General features: G+C 33.0%; 1 protein-coding gene across 2 annotated transcripts; it reads right to left on the reverse strand.

Moving 5' to 3' along the window:
* Positions 1 to 2,707: 2,707 nt before the first annotated feature.
* Positions 2,708 to 7,164, reverse strand: LOC135629060 (cell division cycle 20.2, cofactor of APC complex-like). 2 transcript variants are annotated; one of them, XM_065136205.1, is made up of 3 exons: positions 5,359 to 7,164; positions 4,888 to 4,988; positions 2,708 to 2,795 (listed from the first exon to the last, which is right to left on the reverse strand). In XM_065136205.1, the coding sequence occupies exon 1, from the start codon at positions 6,819 to 6,821 to the stop codon at positions 5,535 to 5,537; it is 1,287 nt and encodes a 428-aa protein (XP_064992277.1). In that variant the 5' UTR covers positions 6,822 to 7,164; the 3' UTR covers positions 2,708 to 2,795; positions 4,888 to 4,988; positions 5,359 to 5,534. The 2 variants fall into 2 exon arrangements, with proteins under 2 accessions (XP_064992277.1, XP_064992278.1); XM_065136206.1 differs by having other exon boundaries at positions 2,708 to 2,825.
* Between the last annotated feature and the right edge of the window lie 12,144 nt (positions 7,165 to 19,308).

The raw sequence follows: 19,308 nt of genomic DNA on the forward strand, positions 1-19,308 counted from the left end.
TATCAATTCAATGTCTTTAATACCTATTAGGGTATTTGTCATGTTTATAGTGTTGAAAGAGACGTAATTAGTGAAAAATTAACTATGTTAATCGTATAATTAGTGTAGATAAATGATGATTTTATCATAATTTAAATAATATTGTATTAAAATTACATATTTGAATCATATTGATCTCATTGACCTCCAATTCTACAACGAAGATTCAGAGCCAATGTTAGATTGGGTGAAGACCCATCGTTCGTTTTGGTGATAAAATCAACAATCAAGTATATCTACATATGTAATTATTTAATTAATTTGAATTTTAGAGTTTATATTGTAATAAAATAGTCTAACAATTCAAATGATTTTTCTGTAGATATTTCAATCTATAACGGGCTGAAATACGAACCTCGAACAAAACTACCTCAAAGCCCGAAAAAGATATGTGATACTATTCTTACCTAATTTACATTGATTTTGCTAAACTTATACTATTACTATATTTATTTATAACTTGAAAACCCTATCCTAACTTTTTTTTTATTTTCAGGTATTTTTTGAGGGTTTAACGGACTGAAATTAGGTGTACCGCTCAGTGCACCTGGGGGTACCGGTCGGTACACCGTACCGTACCGTACCGAGCCCAGGTCGAAACACCGGTACGGTACGATATTGCGAACCTTGTTCATGACAACCAAAGCAATAATATACTCCTAAATTCTAGACATCTAGAAATGCATACTTAGAGCAATGAGGAAACTATTTGCTGCCTCATGTTCAAATGTGGGAAAAAAAACAATTTTGAAAAGTGGAGCCAACAACTGAAAGTCCGACAGCTAATCGTACGAAGTCTTTAAGTGACTCATCAACAGCGAAGGTATTATGTTCAGTACCTTTACATGCAAATCCAACAAGGTAGGAAAACCTATATTATTAATATGATAAATTGTCAGTTTTTAAATGATAAAACGATTAGTTAAATATCAGCTACAGAATATATAGTCAGAATAGTGCAAAGTGGAAAACACACAAATAAAGGAGAAAAAACAAAGTCTAAAGGAATCAAAATGTGTTTAAAAATATTATCAATGAATGATCTATAATAAAGAGAAGTATCTAAAATGCAATTCCAAAATTTGATAGGTCTTTTTTTTGCTTTCTTACGGAACAGAGAGACTAATAGAAGTCACAATTCTTTGTTAGTAATGAGTAATGACAACTAATTTGTTCGAAAGATTATGGAATGTTATTATTGATGAATAATATAACAAAAGGAGAAAAAACAAAGTCTAAAGGAATCGAAACATGTCTAAAAATATTATTGATGAATGATATGTAATAGAAGAGCAATATCTAGAATGCAATCCAGAATTTGATAAGATCTCTTTTTTTCTTTCTTACATAACAGAAAGACTAATAGAAGTCACAATTCTTTGTTAGTAATTATAACTAATTTGATAAAAAGATTACAGAATGTTAAGAGGCAGGCTAGAAGTTAGACAAGAAAGAGAATTAATTAGTGCTGTAGACTTTTCAATGATAAAATTTGAGAAACCACCATAGATACTTTCTAGTAAAGGAGTAACCAAAATATTCAACAAAGAAAGGATACTTGAACCTGATTCTCAAATTCCAGTAAATGAAACATCAATGGTCTAAGTCTCTTTGTCCCTGAATAATAAAAAAAAGCAATGTGCCTTGATCATAACATGAATGAAAGGTAAGCCTCAACATATGACTGAAGCATCACAAATGTCAATCTATGAGAAAATTGTTGGAGGTGATATATCTTTAAGCATGAAACAATTTGCAAACAACTTAATCTATAATCAGTGACATTAGGCAAAATCTCATTGTATGAAGCTGAAAATTTTGACGGTTATGAGTAATAGTAGACATTTGTTATAATATTGACAATTATGGAAAGACCCTTACTGTAAATTTATGGAGGAAAAGGGGAAAAAGAGGAAAAAATATGATGGAACTTAAAAATGGTGTCTATATTCCTTCTTAAAATCCATATGCAGGCTCAACAAAAAATAACAGATGACTTCTAAGTTTTTTGCAAAACCAGTTCACTTAGTATATCACTAAAATGCATTGAAGTAATTCTTGGAATAATTGAACTCTTCAAAACAATTTGAAATATTCAATTAAGAAGTTCAGAAGCACAGAAAAAGAGGGGAGGACCAATTCATTAATTCAAATGAAGGAAAAGTGTGTGTTTAAGTTGAGCTTCTAGTTCGAATGATACATTGTCCAAAGATGTAACATTCAGTCTTGCGAGTTCTTCCAGCTTTCTTCCATTTTGTTAGTTCATTTATGACAAACAATGTCTAGCATATCAGCTTGGAGATTTTATATAAAGTCGTCCACTTTTGGAAAAAAAAAAAGTAAACTAGTTGTTCATTCATGTTACAAATTCTCTCAAATTTATATTCAAAGTGTGAGGCTTCAAGTCAAACACTAACAAGCACCTAGTAGAAGGATCTTTTATGGATGGCTCCATATCAGGTACGAAATATTCAGACCATTTGAAACAGAAGGGAGAATAACAAAATTTGACCAGTATGAATAATTATTATTCTGGATAATAAGGGTGAGCTAACCATATGCGCATCAATAAAAAAATGCATAATTTCAAAACATAAAACTGATTTCTAGTTTTATAATTCAAACACCAACAACCATTAATCAAGAGAAAAAGAAGGTTGTATATGCACCTTCCCCGTGTTGCAAAGGGTGCACGCACCGTTGGCCATGAGCTTCACTGCAGCTTCTTGTTTGTCTCGATCAAGCTCTGGAGCTTTCTGAGGATCATCAATCTCCACCGCATTAGCCTTGTCCATAAGGCCAATGATAGTTTACAAGATATATATGATGATGGCAAGGGGCACAGAGGTAGAGGTGTTAGAAGGGATGGTAACTTTGGTGATGGAAACTTCAAATGCTTACCCAATATTCAATTTGTCTCTCCATTACAACCAACAAGATCATGAATAGATTATTAAAAAAAATGATGACTTAAATAAATCAATCGGAATTATCGTGTCAAATTCAAACTTGGTACCACATGTGATATTACTGGAATCGCAATAAATAATCACAACCGCTACTACTACCTTAATCTCAGTAAACAAATAGGGAAGTTGGAAACAAGAAATACCAACTCAAAGGTCGGTGTTATACTTACAAAGGCAAATTTCAGATATAGTGCTTGGATGCTGAAACTTGTGGTAAATGACCACAATAGCATAATTGAAAAAATACTGAAATAGTAGCCATGTCATTAATTGGTGAACATTTATATGAAACATAACAAGCTTGTCTATCAAGCTCATGAACATTGCTACCACGCTGCTACAACTACAGCTGATTCAGCAAGATAAATCCAAATCGAAACCTTTAATGAAGATCTTGTTAATCGGAAGGACCCGAACTACTCCACTATCACTATAATGAAGCATTTATGAACTGTTGGTCTAGTAAGCTAACTTCCAAACTTTAGAACTGCATTATATCCCATTTGACACCATTTTTCAAGCCCTATCTTAGGATCAGAAGTGTATCTATGTTGCAGAAGACATAATCTATTTATGGAAAGACATATAAATTTGATATTTTTGTTTATTTCACAGGGAAAAACATAATAAACAGAATTACAATGCCTCACCTTTATCAAGCTCATAGATTTATTTGTTTGGTATCTCTTTACTATTATGGTATATACTGTGGTTTGCAGTTCTCTTAGGTTGAATAACTGCTTTCTACAGAAATTATGACACATCTTACTAAAAACAAAAAATTTTAGGCTTGGATTTCACTCTTGAACTTATCTTTATTTTCGAAAAATTTCAAATTGAAAATTATTCATTTCATGAACAGTTTTTTAAACAATATCTGAGTGGTTGATCAACAGTCTTTTGATTGTCAAACACAATTCTAGTTTTGCAACTCCACAATTTTCTAAATTATTTCACCCTCTAAACAAAATCCTGAGATACTTTAGTATCTTTGTATATGCAAATAAACATAAAAAAAATACTATTTCAAGTGAAATGAAGTACTCCGTAGTGAAATAATATCTACAACAAATAAAAGTTTTCACGGGTTCTAGAATGGTCCTAAAAGAACATAAAAAATCTAAAGGCTAATGGATATTTTAGGGAACCTTTAGTCACCCAAAAAATAAAGACATAAGAAGTTACATCTTAGATCAAAATTATGCATAGATCTCTTAGTTGTTGAATATGATTATAGTTGTGCAACACCATAAGTTTCCATATTTTCACCCTCTAAGCAAATCCAAAGATGCTTTAATATCTTTGTATCTATGAATAAAGATTTAGCAAAGACACCATAGCAAGATTTTAAATTCATCATGTGAAAGTACTTTGATCTGGCAATAGAGCTAAACAGTTCAATCTTCAAAGTTTCTTAATGGTCCTAAAAGAATATAAAATTCTGAAGTTCAACTTATATCATAGGAAACCTATAGTTAGAAAAGAAAAAAGAAGCATAGGGTCATAAGCAATTACCTCTTATAATGCATAGATCTCACGATTGTCAAACACACTTCTAGATATGCAATGTGATGTCTTCATGTGATAACTAGGCCATATTGAATGTTATAAGAAATCTCAACTCAAAAAAAAATGGAAAATGAAATCTGAAGTTTGTTATACGGTTCAATCTTCAAAGTTTGTTTTGGCAATGTGATATCTTCATGTGATACTTAAGGCCATATTACAAGTGCTTTGTTCTGGCAATAGAGCTACACAGTTCAATCTTCAAAGTTTCTTTATAGTCCTAAAAGAATATAAAATTCTTAAGTTTAACTTATATCATAGGAAACTTATAGTCGGAAAGAAAAAATAGAAACATAAGGCCGTAGGCAATTACCTCTTATAATGCATTGATCTCTCGATTGTCAAACACTCTTCTAGGTGTGCAATGTGATGTCTTCATGTGATATCAAGGCCATATTGAATATCATAAGAAATCTGAACTCAAAAAAGAAAAAAAACAATAAGCATCTATCAATTTGATCTAATTATGCATGATTAGCATACACAACAAAATATATAGTCTGCACAAAAATTCTCAAACAAAAATGAGACAAAGATAGTAACTTACAAAAAAGAAACACAAGAGAAGCAAATTAAAATCACTTTAAACCACATAATTAGATTATAACAATTGGGCAAAAATTATAGACCACATGTTTCATCAATTGGGCAATAATCATATCGATAACTATGAAATGATAAACAATAAATAGGAAACAAAAATCAGACTCGTAGCTGCAATGATAGTCATGTTGTAAATAAGCCTACTAAAATGCTGTAAAAGGCTGTAAGGTTTCTAACTTACCTTAGGCGGTTGCGCTCATATTTGAAGATCTCGAATCCATGCGCTTGTATGAAAATGTACTGCCTCTTTGACACCACGAAACTTCCCATCGCAATGTTACCAACAACAGATCTTCATGCCAAGCACTAGAGAAGTCTTCCATTTGGAATCTTAATCATTTCCACCTATCCACCTTTTCATCTTATGATGACATTAAATTGGGCAAAGGGCAGTTCAGGTTTTGTTATTTTGGGAGTCTCAAAGATATTCCAAAACTTGACTGTCTCATCTGCTGCTGCAGAAGCTACTACACCTCCCAGTGGACTCCCAGCCAAGGAAAGAACCCGGGATGAATGACCGGAAACCTCAGCCACTCTCGTCATGGATGGGTAATTCCACAAGGTGAGTTGATTGTTCGGCGAACCATGGGAGGTCAGTAATTCAGATTTGTTTTTGTCCCATAGCAATGCACAAACTTCAGAGCCAGCATCAATCGAGTTCAAGCAAGCACTGTTAACGGTGTTCCAAAACTTAACGCAATGATCATTGCAACCTCCACCAGAAGCCAGCAGGTTGCTCCGAGTTGGGCACCAGTCAACGGCCTTCACAATGGAAATGTGGCTACTGATCCTGTGAAGCCATTGACGTTGACGTGGATGGTCACGTGAGACAGGCATGCAGGCATCCCATATGTGCACTAGTTTGTCCTGCCCTCCACTCGCCAAATACCGCCCTGACAACACGGACCATTTAAGACTACAAACTCCACGCCGATGCCCATTATAGAAACAGATGAACATGTCATCCTTTCTAAAGTCATAATCAACAACAGTGCCATCAAATCTTCCGACTGTCAAGATTGAATTACTTCTCCACGCAAGTGACAACACAGGGGCCTGGTTCTCATCTTCCATCCCATCCACGACATGTCCTGTTGCTGGATCAATCAGGGATAAATCTGAATTGCCAAATGCGACAGCAAGAACTGCACAGTCTGGCGACCAGCGGATGCAAGTGATAGGTCCTCTGTCTTCTACGGGTTGTAGAAGCTTAGTCGACTCGTTTGCAGCGTCCCAGAGATACACTGCGTCCTCAAGGCCAATCGTCAACACATTATTGCTTCCCCAGTCGAGGAGATTCAAAACATTATCATCCAACAAGCCGTGGATTACCAAAACCCTCTCTGGTTCTTTAGGGATTCGCCTCTGCTGCTTCTTCTGCGGCCGAATGGGCTCGTCAAACTGGGGCAGCATGCTGGCCGGCGCTTCAGGTGCAGTCTTGAAAGCGAGGATACGAGACCTGTTCTTCAAAATGCAGTCATCAAGAAGCTTTTGGTACGCCACGCTCGATGGGGATTCCCTCGAACCATCACGCTGCGGTCTCGAAGGCCCGGTTAGGGCAAAGCGTGCGTAGTCCATGTCCATCGCCGACCGGAACGGGATGAAGCGGTCGTACTCCACACGCCTAGAACGCGAAGAAGACATATTTTCCAATCGAAACCAGAACGAGACTGGCTAGGTGACGAAAAACGATCGAGAAAACCAGAAAGATCGATCTTCCCACAAGAAAGTCGACAACCAAGAATCGATTAAAAGAACCCCAAGACCAACAAAAATTCTGAACCCTAATCAAAATTTCGACGGATGAAGAACCAAGCGAAACGAAACAAGAGAAAAAAGAAAGGAATGAGATCACCGCAATAAAAATCGAAGGGAAGGACCCTCGCAGCTGTGCCCGTTCGTGTTCGTCGGAGAGCAGTTCCGACCTTCGCAGAACGACGAGATCGCCGAGAGTCGAGAGTCGAGAGCCGAGAGCCGAGAGGAGAGCGCGCGAGGGGAGAGAAGTTGTTGTGATTGCAACAGAGTGGGCCCTCGGGTTATATAGATGCCACCCAGCCCAAACGTTACATTCTAAAATCGTTCCGTTATATTTACCCAATCTACGTAGCGGATAGTTTGACATCACACCGTTATATACAGCTATCATCTACGTTAAATTTCGTGTACCTTAATCTTTTAGAATTCGCATGTTAAAGAAACAAGACGTGGCATTTTTTTTTTTGTACGAAGCAATGTTTTTAAACTACTAAAATTATTATTAATATAATGAGATTTGATATTCTTTTATTTGTCACTAAAAAAGAAAATTTTTAAATAATATCTATAAACTAATAATATTTTTATTAATACACTAGGTTTTGAGTCTCAAATTATAATATATTTTATTTTTAATTTTAAATTTAGTACAATATTCATTCACATAAATTATGCATCTAATTAATCCAACAAAGATCAAACGGTGAACAATTAGACAAAACTAGAAGTAAATGCTGACCATTCTCAATTTAGATGATAAATAGTTAAATGCGTGAATTATTAAGAAAACATGACAATTAATCATTTTTAATTATATTAATTTATTATTATTATTCTAACCAAAATTCATTGAAATTTCATCTTAAATTGTTGGAGCAAAACAATGATATACAAATTTTGATGAAGAAACAAATAAGATATTAAAATAATAAAAATAAAAAATTAAAGTTTAGAAAGAACTTAAAGACATGTAATCAATGTCTTAATATGAAAAACTCATCCTTACATATCGGATTGATCGAGATTCTAATCTCAATATTTAATCCATCTTATCTTTGTGAACATAAATAAATATTATCATAGAGTTAGTTAACTAGCCTCTCTTAGCATATCAAGTAGCAAAAAAATAATAATAATAATATTTTTTAAAAATAAAGAGGAGAAATTGTATTGAAATATGAATTAATAAACTATAGTCATTTACAATTCTATTTATAGAGCCTAAAAAGCATCCTAAATGTCATAACTGATATTGTTGTAAGAGACATCCTTTCATTAAAATATCTTTTATGCATATCAAGATTATCTTTACATAATTTTAATTTTTAAAATATAATACTAATAAAATTATATTTATTTATAAGATAAGATCATTGGAAACACTTTTTTATTTTTTTTCTTTTTACTTGGAAAATGATGACTTCACTAGATTATGTAAAAGACTGAGATACTTTTCTCTCCCTTTATCAAAAGAAAATATAAAAATATCAATAAACCAAATACGACTATAATGATATATTAAATAATAAATTAATACTTTTAATTAATATCTTAATAAATATAGTATGAATTATTAAAAATATAATAGTATTGTCAAGAAATAATCATATAGGTTGTTGTTATTAGATATCAATTTAATTTTCCTTAAGTCATTTTTGCTATTTTTGACATAATTTTGATTAAAATGTGTTAGAACGGATAAAAGAGCAAAAAAATTAAATTAAATTTATAAGTTATGAAATCCATAAAGTAGATTAGAAAATATTTATAAAGAGTATAAAAGAGTTTACAAAAAGGTAAAACCAAAATATATGAGATACATTGTTCTTAAAATAGATTCCACTACTTCATAAATTTATAAAATTATTATAATTTTATTTAGCTAAGGTAATTAAACTCCAAATCAAAAACATTCTACATGAAACCTTTATAAATATTTTGTAGATTGTTTTTGTTTTTAAACCTTTAATAAAAATTTATTGGTTTTTTTTACCTTTTCATCACATTTTAACTTGATATGTTAAGAGAACTATTTAGACTTTGGATCACTTTAAAAAAAATTATATTATTATCCACTTAGAATATTCTTTAAAAGATCCATAATTTGTGAAAGAGGTTTTGGGGGAGATAGATATAAGAGTATTATTATTAAATAAAAGTAGAAAAAATATCATTTCCAGACTTCTTTATTACAAATGATCATTAAATTAAAACTAGGATGCTTTATAAAGTGATCTAATAAACACTAAAATTAGAATGTCTTATGAAAAGATATAATAAGCCATGTAGAAGTTTTTGTTGTACAAAGCTGATTGCAAGCTTCTACGAGTACATTTTGTGATCATTGGTATTCTTTTATATTACAAATAATGTTATTTTTATCATAATATGAATACCTAGAAAAGAGGAAAAGAAATGATCATATGAAACTAACCAGAGCTTATCCAAGTAAGATTTTCTTTTTAGGCAAGATTTTGATTTTTTAAAATAAAATAATTGAAGGTAAAATCCATCAAACAAAATTACATATATAGCAAAAATCATCATACCACCTAAAATGGTATAAAATATATTGTGCGTACTAGTCTAGATGTGGATCAGTATGCGAATTGCTTTTGTTTTAAGTGATATAATCTAAATTATATATGAAAACCTTAGAATCGCCATATTTTTCATGGATGGTGCTTACCCATTAGCCATCATTTCTCTCTTTGGTACATACTCTCTTCTTATTCTTCTCTTCTTTCTTCATGTCATTTCTCAGTACTTTGTCTCCTTTTCCTCCTCCCTCCTTTGATCCATCTTCTTTCTTCTTTCTCCTTCACTGCTTCCTCTTCTTCCTTCTTCCCAATCCAACACAAATTGATATAGGACAAAAGCATATTATTGGATTCTCTTATATTAACAACTACATAAATACTTTTATGTTCAACATGACCTCTTTTGAGTTTGGCTTCTCAAATTGGATTCTCATATTATTGGATACTTCAATCACCATCATTTTGTGTTTGTCCAATGATCTTATATAGTATAAGGTTTATATATTTTATTTTCATATACAAAATATTTAAAAATATTAAGGCCATATATAAGATGTTTAAAAATATTAAGAAAGACTAGGTTAAACAACATAATTGTTCCATTTATTTATAGTCATAGCTTGAAATATCCGAAAGAAAATCCATTAGAAAAATATATTTTCTATTAGTAACTCATTGCAAAATTACCATCATATTTGGTATATTTAGATGTTTTCTCTATTTAATAACATTTATTACTTAAGAGGAGTCTTGTCTAAGTGGAATTAGAATACTTTGGGTGATATTAATGCCAAGGTTGATATTAATAAGTTAGAGCTTCTAGATGTCATTGCTATTATCTTAAACAAGGATATTATAGAGTTGGGATCCCTTTATAATCACATTCAGACTCTTACTATGTATGTTTACCTAAAGACTTGGGTTAAGATCAAATTTAAATAGATTTAGGATGAGGATAATGATATGAAATTTTATCATAATTTAATTATTGATTGATATAAGTAAAATTTCATTCATAATATTTAGAGTGACCAATAGTATATTTATCAACCTGAGCTTATCTCTCATAAATTCATCTCCTTTTATTCTCAATTTTATGGTGGGGATATGAATAAGCCCTTTTTTTATTTTAATTCTAAATCCCTTTAGCCTAATATGAATAGTATTCTTAATTATCAAGGTTCTGAGTTAATTAGATACTTTAACAAATATAAAATCTGTAAGTTTCTAGGTCGTTCGACTTTAGTAAAAATCTTGGGACTGATGGGTATACTTTTAAATTTTATCAATACCACTAAGATACTAAAAAAGATTATCTTATTGAGGCATTTAATTAATTATATTTTCATGCCTTTTTGTTGGTTGATTAGGCTAGAACCTTCTTTGTCTTCATCCCTAAATATTTAATTCCTAAAAAAATTTTATATTTTTCATCCCATTTTTTGTAGGTAATGTGGTACATAATGTTTTGTCTAAGCTTTTGGCTTCTCATATCAAATCTCTCTTGAATAATTTGTTTGATATTGAGTAATCAACTTTTCTCTCGAGTAGAAGTATTCATGATAATATTTTGATAGCTTAAGAAGTGGTTCATTCTATATTTGAAATAAGGGTAAGAGTCATTTAGTTATGTTTAAAATTGATCTTGAAAAAGAATATGATCGTCTTTCTTGGGATGTCATTTTTTGCATTTATACTCTTTTAAATTGTTTTATATAATTTCTATCTTGGATTAAAAATTATTTTTTTATTTATATTTTTTTATATCTTATTAATTGTAAGGGCTCAAGGTATTTCAAGAGCAATAGGGGTATTGGGGACTATTATCCTCATATCTATATATCATTGTGGCCCAAATCCTTTCTTGCCTATTTCATAAGGCTATTGAAGATAAGTTGCTCACCCTATTTAAATTTAAAAATGTATGTGTTTCTCTCGTATTATATATGCAAATGATATTTTGACATGCTTTAGGGTGAATAAAAGATTTTGCGAAACCATTAAAGATAATCTCAAGGCTTATGAGACTCTTATGAATCAACTCATTAATCTTAGTAAATATGATTTTTTTTTTCTCGTAGCATGAGAGTTGGTAAGAGACATGATGTCCATTCCTTTAATATCAAAGTGAGAAAGTTCTATTTTAAATACCTTAGTACTACGATCATCGCTCATAGAATTCTCAAATCGCCCTTTGATATTATGTTGAAGTCTTAATGGTAAGATTGATTCTTGGAATAGGTCTAAGTTATCCTAGGCTAGTAGGTGTTAGGATCATAATGACACTAAGAGGGGAGGGTGAATTAGTATTACAGTAAATTTCAATCGATTTTAAAGGTCCATCAATAAATCCATATTGGAAATGAAATTAACAAAAAATGTGAGTAAGGGTTGTGAGTAAAGTAAATTAGTAAGTAACAACAAATCAAAATTAAGAGAAGTAATACAAATCGATTTATAGTGGTTCAATCTTTCCGACCTATATCTACTCTTGATTTCTCTTTCGTCGAGGCCATTGGCTTTCACTACTGATCTTTTTTCCAATGGATGAAAATCAACTATCATTATTATAGCTTTTATCCTTTTAATAGGCTTATGAGAGAACCTCTATACTCACTCTTTTATAATATCTCTCATCTCCTATAATTCAGAATCACCTCTAAACTCAGAGAAAGAGACTCAAATAATATCCAAAGAGAGAGCTATAACTCTTCACCAACTCAGAAATTGATGCTCCATCAACCAAACCTTAGTGGGCTATTTATAGGCCCCAAGAGGCTTAAAAAATGGAGCCAAAAAATTTAAATCCTTGAAATTTTAAGGCATAGGCGGTACTATCGTTGACACATGGTAGTACTACCGTTATAACTTTTGATATTACAATTTTAGACTTTTGGACAATACAACTATCATAATTTTTAAATATTAAGTAGTATCACCATCAATATAGGTGGTACCACTACCAGTAGCATTGACAAATATTGTTTTGTGCTTATCGGTTGACTTAAGCGGTACCATCGCTTGGGCCTAGCAGTACCACTGTCCAAGCCAACTCAAGTCCATTGTTTTAACCTTCTAATAGACCTAATTTAACCTTGGTCAAAGCCTATTGGTTTTATCAACAAGTTGGCATGGTTTTGGCCCAATCCTAACTTAGTTTGACCAAAAAGACATCAAACAATACTTTAATAATTCAACAACATATCCTGCATAATACTTTATTTTGGCAAGTTGTCCAATCTTTTGATACTTTATTTGAAACTCCGGCATGTCACCCTTTCCATCGGCATATCGCTCGATCCATCGGCATGTCAATTTTTCTACGATATCTGATATTTTAGCAAAATATCTGATCCTTCTAGCAAGAGCCCAAACTTATACCATAAAGTTCAATCGTCCAACTCTATGCCCATTGTCCAACATAATACTTTTCTTAGCATAATTTTTTATTCTCCTACTTCGATAATTTGCCCTTGATAGTTCGAGTCTTTGGTCGATATATTTCCTATGCCGCTTCTCTCAAAAGTATACTAATTTGTAAACTCATCAATTGATTTTATTATCAAAATATAGAATTGGATCACCCTCATTATTATTTTTTAAATATCACCCTTTTTCATGTTTTAAATGTCTCGATGCTTTAGAAAGTATTTCAGAATATTATATTAAGGATTTCTTATAGTGGAACTTTAATAATACTAATGGCTTTATCTAATTTCCTAGGATATTATTACTCTCCCCAAACAAGATGGTGGTTAGCGCATTCATTTGACCACTACTAGTCTTGCTCTTCAAGTGAAAAAGAGTTTCCATAGTGTTGAACTAGGAGTCCAATCTTTAGGTCAAAGTTATTACTGTTAAATGACATTATCTCCGTTTAGAAGCATGTTAATTCTTCTCTTGTTAATTATTGTTGGAGTCTTTTTCTCTACATTTTCTCCATGAGGGTTTATCTTTTTTCATCGGTGATAGTATTTTTATTGATGTGATGCATGATAACTGATTATTTGATGTCCCTCTTTTATTGAAGCTAACATTTATAAATATGGATTTCAACTTTGAAAATGTTATAATTTCTACTTTGATTTAGGGTTTGTCTTTTCAGGTATTAAACCCATTTTGAATGGTATATATCAGTCTATATTAGTATATTAACACATGGTATGCTGGTGGTGTATACTGGGGGTTTGGCGAGAAAGAAAAAGAGAGAGAAGTGGAAGGGGCGATATCGAAACAGAGAAGGAAGGAGGAAAGAAGAAAGAGGGAAGAAGTGGTGAAAGAAGAAGGAAGAAGAAGAAAGATGATGAGGAGAAAAAGAATAGTAGTAGTGTACTTGGGAAGCTACAACATTAGTAGTACTGGTGAAGCAATAATATCATCGAAGCGGCAAAAGTAACAACAACAATATCTTACTTAATGTCAAAATTGTAGTGAGAACAGTGATGAAGTAGCAATAGTAAGGCAGTAGCATCTTACACAAGAAGAGGGCTCGCATTTGTGATGACGAGTTGGTGACCTCTTATACGACAATGAAGCATGACGATAATAGTGACAAAAGCAGCAATGGCTAGGTGACAACATCTTAAAGGAGAAGAGAGCTCGCATTCATAAGTCATAATCTCTTTTTTTTAACATTAATTTGGATAAGGATCTCCACTATATCTTAGATTTTTTATTAAGTTAACTAAATCGCTAAAAATGGGAAGGTCCGCATATTGGCTCACATCTGAACAAGTATATATCACGCATCCTATACCCTTTTTGGTGGTACAATAAATGTTGGTTTGGTTAATATTTAATCATGGGATACATGTAAAATACTATCTTTTTTTGGGTTAGTGGGTGGACCTTCGGTTATAAAGATTAGTATTCCCTTAGCCTCTATGATGATAGGAGGGTATGGAAGGCGCAACTATTAACTAAATTTGCTTATAGGTATTTAAGAGGTTGCTCTAGTGACACTAGTTTGAGTAAGGAGTGTTAGGTGAGGCTATAGAAGGTTCTTATCCTCCCTAGAATTTAATTAATTTGTTAAAAATTGATTCATCATAGGCTTCTTACCACCGGGAGATTAGCTAAGATTGGTATTTGTGATTTTAAACTGTGTGCGCTATTGTACGGGGAAGGCATGGATATACAGGATCACTTATTTTTTTAAGTGCAAATTTGCTTGTGAAGTATGGAGTGGGTATGGAGTGGGCTAGAGATTTTGGTGTATCCTTTGCTCACAAGAATGATTAAAAACTTGAGGTTGAGAGAGGGGGAGAGCCTTACTAAAATCAGTTATTAATTATTGAGAGTCTTGATTGCCTGTGACATTTGGTTGATTTGGAAGGCCCAGGCCACCTTCAAATGGAGTTAAGGGATTAGCTTTCTCAATTCTGTCTAAGGGATTAGCTTTCTCAATTCTGTCTAAGGAATGTTTGGGGAACAATCAATTACTTATAACTTAGTCCAAACCCAATTATGGATGGTTTCAGCTTAATTCAGATGGTGCATTTAATATGCTGGATGGTTATGGTGGAATAGGGTTCCTTCTTACAAACAGTGCAGGGACACATATGATGGTAGACTATCAATTTATCGAAAATCATATGTTGAAAACCTGAATAAATTATGATCAAATATGGGATTGACCTTGCGATTGAAGAGAGGGTCCCAAGTTGATAGCTGAATATGATGCAAAGTTGATTATTAAGTTCATTAACAAAGAAGAATCTCTTCTATGAAGTTCATTAAATTGCTTAAAATGTATTTGGATTTTTATTTTGAGACTTTATGCATATTTTGTCATGTGTTTAGGGAGGAGAACAATAGTACTAAATGGTTAATACATTTTGCTCTTTGTTCTAAGTCTTCTAGCTTGTAGAGATTGGTTTGGTCACCTTGATCATTTTTTTAATATTCTAAGGAGTATATTGTAGCTTTTATTAGAGATTTATAATAATATATTATTTTATTATTATAGCGGTAGATATCAATGCAACGAAACATGCAAATAAATCTAGTAAATTTAATAGGCCACACAGTTAAATAAAATGATCATAATGTAAACATGATGTTTTTGGGTTTGCTTCCAAATTTGTTGCTTCACCTCATGCCCTTTTGTACCTTGCCAAAGCTTTGGTTCATCAAAACGTGTCAAACAAGCAAAGTTTGGATTGTTAAGCAAATGTCTCACCAATGATTAAGTTTTCACACATTGCATAGCATTGCCAATGCCATATCTAACTTGCTCCAAATAACCTATAGTTTAAAGCAGGTCGACCAAAAGAATGATACTAAGTATATAATCACTAACAGATGAAATATCATGCAACCATCAAAAGACATTATATTGTACAAAGCTGAATTAAGTCAACATCCTAAAATTTATTCAAATAGAAATAGACATTTCAGAGTACTTCATTTGTCCTTTAGAAGCTTTATATATAATCTGAAGTATCTAAATAAATAATCCTCATATATATAGTCATGTGCACCTATAAAAATAATTTAACACATATTATCACATACAAAAACACACCAAATAAATATACAAGAGCACAAATATAAGTACACAAAACTCACTAGTAATGATTTTGGAATATATTGAATTAGATAAACATCTTTATGACAAGCAAAGATAAAAACATACAATAGATAAATAATAAATAAAGGAAAATAATACTAAACTTAGTGGCAACGTTTCTAGAACACAAATTATTGGCATAGCTATTAAGTTTTTGTGTTATAGTAAGACATAGCAATATGGGACCAACAAATAAAGATATCAAATGCTGCTCTCGAAGATAATATGAAATTCCACTTAAGCTATTCTTTGTAATTCTATTCTTATAAATGTCATCATGTGCTTATTCATCAAAAGTTACAATAGGACTAACTCCCTCCTAATTGAACACGAACATCTATACTTGAAAATATTTTCTAGGAAAATAACAAAATCTTGTTTAATTTTTCTTCAAGAAATTTAAATATTACCTATTTATTTTCAACTTTTAACATAGTCAATCGGTCAAATATTACCTCCTAATTCAACACAAAATAACCGAATACTATTTACTTTTTATTCATGAAGATTCAAATATTACTTGATTATTATGAGTTTTTAACATAATCAAGCAGTCAAAATCTAATCAATAAATGAAGCCCACTAATCTGTAGAGTGTTTTTGTTATTTAGTAGGCACTACTCTTCCTACATGATTAATGTAACAAATGAGTACTATGGACTTGAATAATATAATGAATATCACATGGCCTAAAGAGATATATCTATATATGTTTAAACTTCTTGAGATTTTGTAGTAGCTAAAGCCTCTTGATGTGATAGCCATGTTTATTTTTGAATAATTTGATCATACTTGTTTGAGGCTAAGGCAGAGAGATAAGAAAATAAAACTTCACAACTTACCTATAAAGGTCTTATTCTTGTGAAAGCTCTAATGTTCTCACATAAATTCACTGACTAACTTATGACCATAAACCATAATGTCATGTCTGCAAAGCACCCGGCATGATTTCACTTGCTATAACTTGGAATGTTATGGCCATAACTTATCCAAAAGCTAAAGGTTTGATAGAGCATATAAACATCACAAAACATGAATTATCTTTCTACAAACAGAAAGTATATAAGCCCAATATGGTTGTAGAGTTAGAATAAATTACCTTTTCTATTGCTAGTGGAACAGAGAGAAAGATGGGCTGATCAAGTACAAAAAGGAACTCAAGATGTTGCCCTCGCTAGTCTCATTCAGAAGACTTTTAGAGATTTATGATTCACATAAAAAAATAAAAAATCATTTTCGTGTATCTAATACTGTATAGAGTGAGTAGAGTGATACCAAATTTATAGATTCATCAAAAGAATACTCAAAGAGTTAAGTGAACTGAAATCCTAGGGATCAATTTGTATAGCACTTTCTTCTTTTAACACAATTCTTCGTAAGGAAAGAACAAAAACAAAAAGTAAAATTAAAAGTGTCTCACAAGATTTACTCATCATATTATGATTATATTTAAGCAATGTCACTTAGCAAAAACACATATTCAAGCATGATTCATAATTTCTATCTATACCGATGTACCGAGTCTCGCTCAATACAGTATGCATACTAATGGTATGCTAGGACATATTGCCAATATGCCTAAAATGAGTTAAAATCCCTTCAAAAATATCTAAAAAAAAAAAAAAGTTAGAATAGAATTTTTAAGATATATATAAATATAAATTTTGCATAGCTTTAGCAAAAATAATGTAAATTAGAAAATATTGTCACATATCTTTTTCGAGCTTTGAGGAGTAGCCTTGTGGTATGTTTTAGATCATCCTTCCATTAATATTGAATTATCTAGTAGCTAAGGGGTATTGCCAAAAGTAAGGTGTTGACTATAACGAAACCTTCTCACCCGTAGTTAAGCTAAAATCCATTTGAATTCTATTGGCTATCGTAGTATACTATGATTATGAGATCTACTAGATGGATGTGAAAATAATATTTCTTAATGGCAACCTCGAGGAGGAGGTATATATGATACAGCCTTGGGGATTCGTTGTTGAATCTTAGATTTTGATGATGAAGTCAATTGTCATTTGTTGTCTAATCTATGTGTTGAGATAAGTGTGCAGGATTAACTACGATGAAAGTTAGACATGCAGTAGGAGTTACGCCAGAGTCAAGACAATGATCACATTGGGAGTTTGAGAGTTCGACGGAAGTTCGGACAGTCATCGGAGGTTCTGCAGGAACAAATCCGAGAAGTCCATAAGCTTGCCAAATGAAGCTTGTCGGAACTCGCCAAGTGGATCGTCGAAAGTCCAGGAGTTTGCCGGAAGTCCGCAGGAGCATCACCGAGGGTTCATCGGATGATCGACGGAAGTTCGTCGGAAACTCGCCGGAAGAAGCGATTGACGCACCGGAGCAAGCTGCAGAAATTGTCTTAGGATTTATCGTAGTTAGCACAATGATTAAGTTGGAAATGGGAGGTGATCCCATTAGCTTAATCTTGGGGCAATTGGGCCCCTGAAAAACCCAAATTGAGTCGAATGGATCTACCCATTCAGACCCTGATTGCTGTGGGAGGTGCAACCGCCCAAGCCAGGAGGTAGCACCGCCTAGGCTAAGTCTCCCAGGGAGACTGGGCGGTGCAACCGCCCCAGCTAGGAGGTAGCACTGCCTGGGCTCAGTCTCCGAGCGAGACTGGGCGGTGCAACCTCTCCTGACAGGAGGTAGCACCGCCTGAGCTCAATCTTCGAGCTCTGGTAGGCGGTGCAACCGTCCTAGTCAGGAGGTGCAACCACTTGAGCTCGGTCTTCGAGCTCTGGCAGAGAGGTGCAACCGCCCCTGACAGAGGTGGCACCGCCCAGAGGCTCAGTCTTTGAGCTCTGCCAGGCGGTGCAACCACCCCAGTCAGGAGGTGCAACCGCCTGATCCCGAAATTTCGGGAATTGACAGTTTTGAGCTCCAAATTTGAACTGGGTTGGGGCCTATAAATACCCCACCCATTCAGAACTGAAAGAGAACAACTAACACTCGAAATCTTGATCTTTTTCTATGATTCTTAGAGCTCAAAATTATTGTAAAGGCCAAAAGTTCTCCTCCCTCTGTTCTTCAAAGTTTTGAGTTGTAAAGAGAGGAGAGAAAATTTCTGTAAAGGGTTGTCTTCTAAGCCCGTCAAAAGGAGTGAAACTGTAAAAGGGTGGTTGGCCTTCGCCTATTGAAGGAAGGCCTCTAGTTGACGTCGGTGACCTCGTCGGTGGAGGAAGCCAAAAGTGGAGTAGGTCAAGATTGACCGAACCACTCTAAATCTCGGTTTGCATTTACTTTGAGCATT

The sequence above is a fragment of the Musa acuminata genome, chromosome BXJ3-1, assembly GCF_036884655.1.
Source record: "Musa acuminata AAA Group cultivar baxijiao chromosome BXJ3-1, Cavendish_Baxijiao_AAA, whole genome shotgun sequence".
Lineage (NCBI taxonomy): Eukaryota > Viridiplantae > Streptophyta > Magnoliopsida > Zingiberales > Musaceae > Musa > Musa acuminata.

Excerpts from the sequence above, each read along its gene's own strand:
- LOC135629060 (XM_065136205.1), bottom strand. The coding sequence starts at position 6,821 with ATGTCTTCTTCGCGTTCTAGGCGTGTGGAGTACGACCGCTTCATCCCG.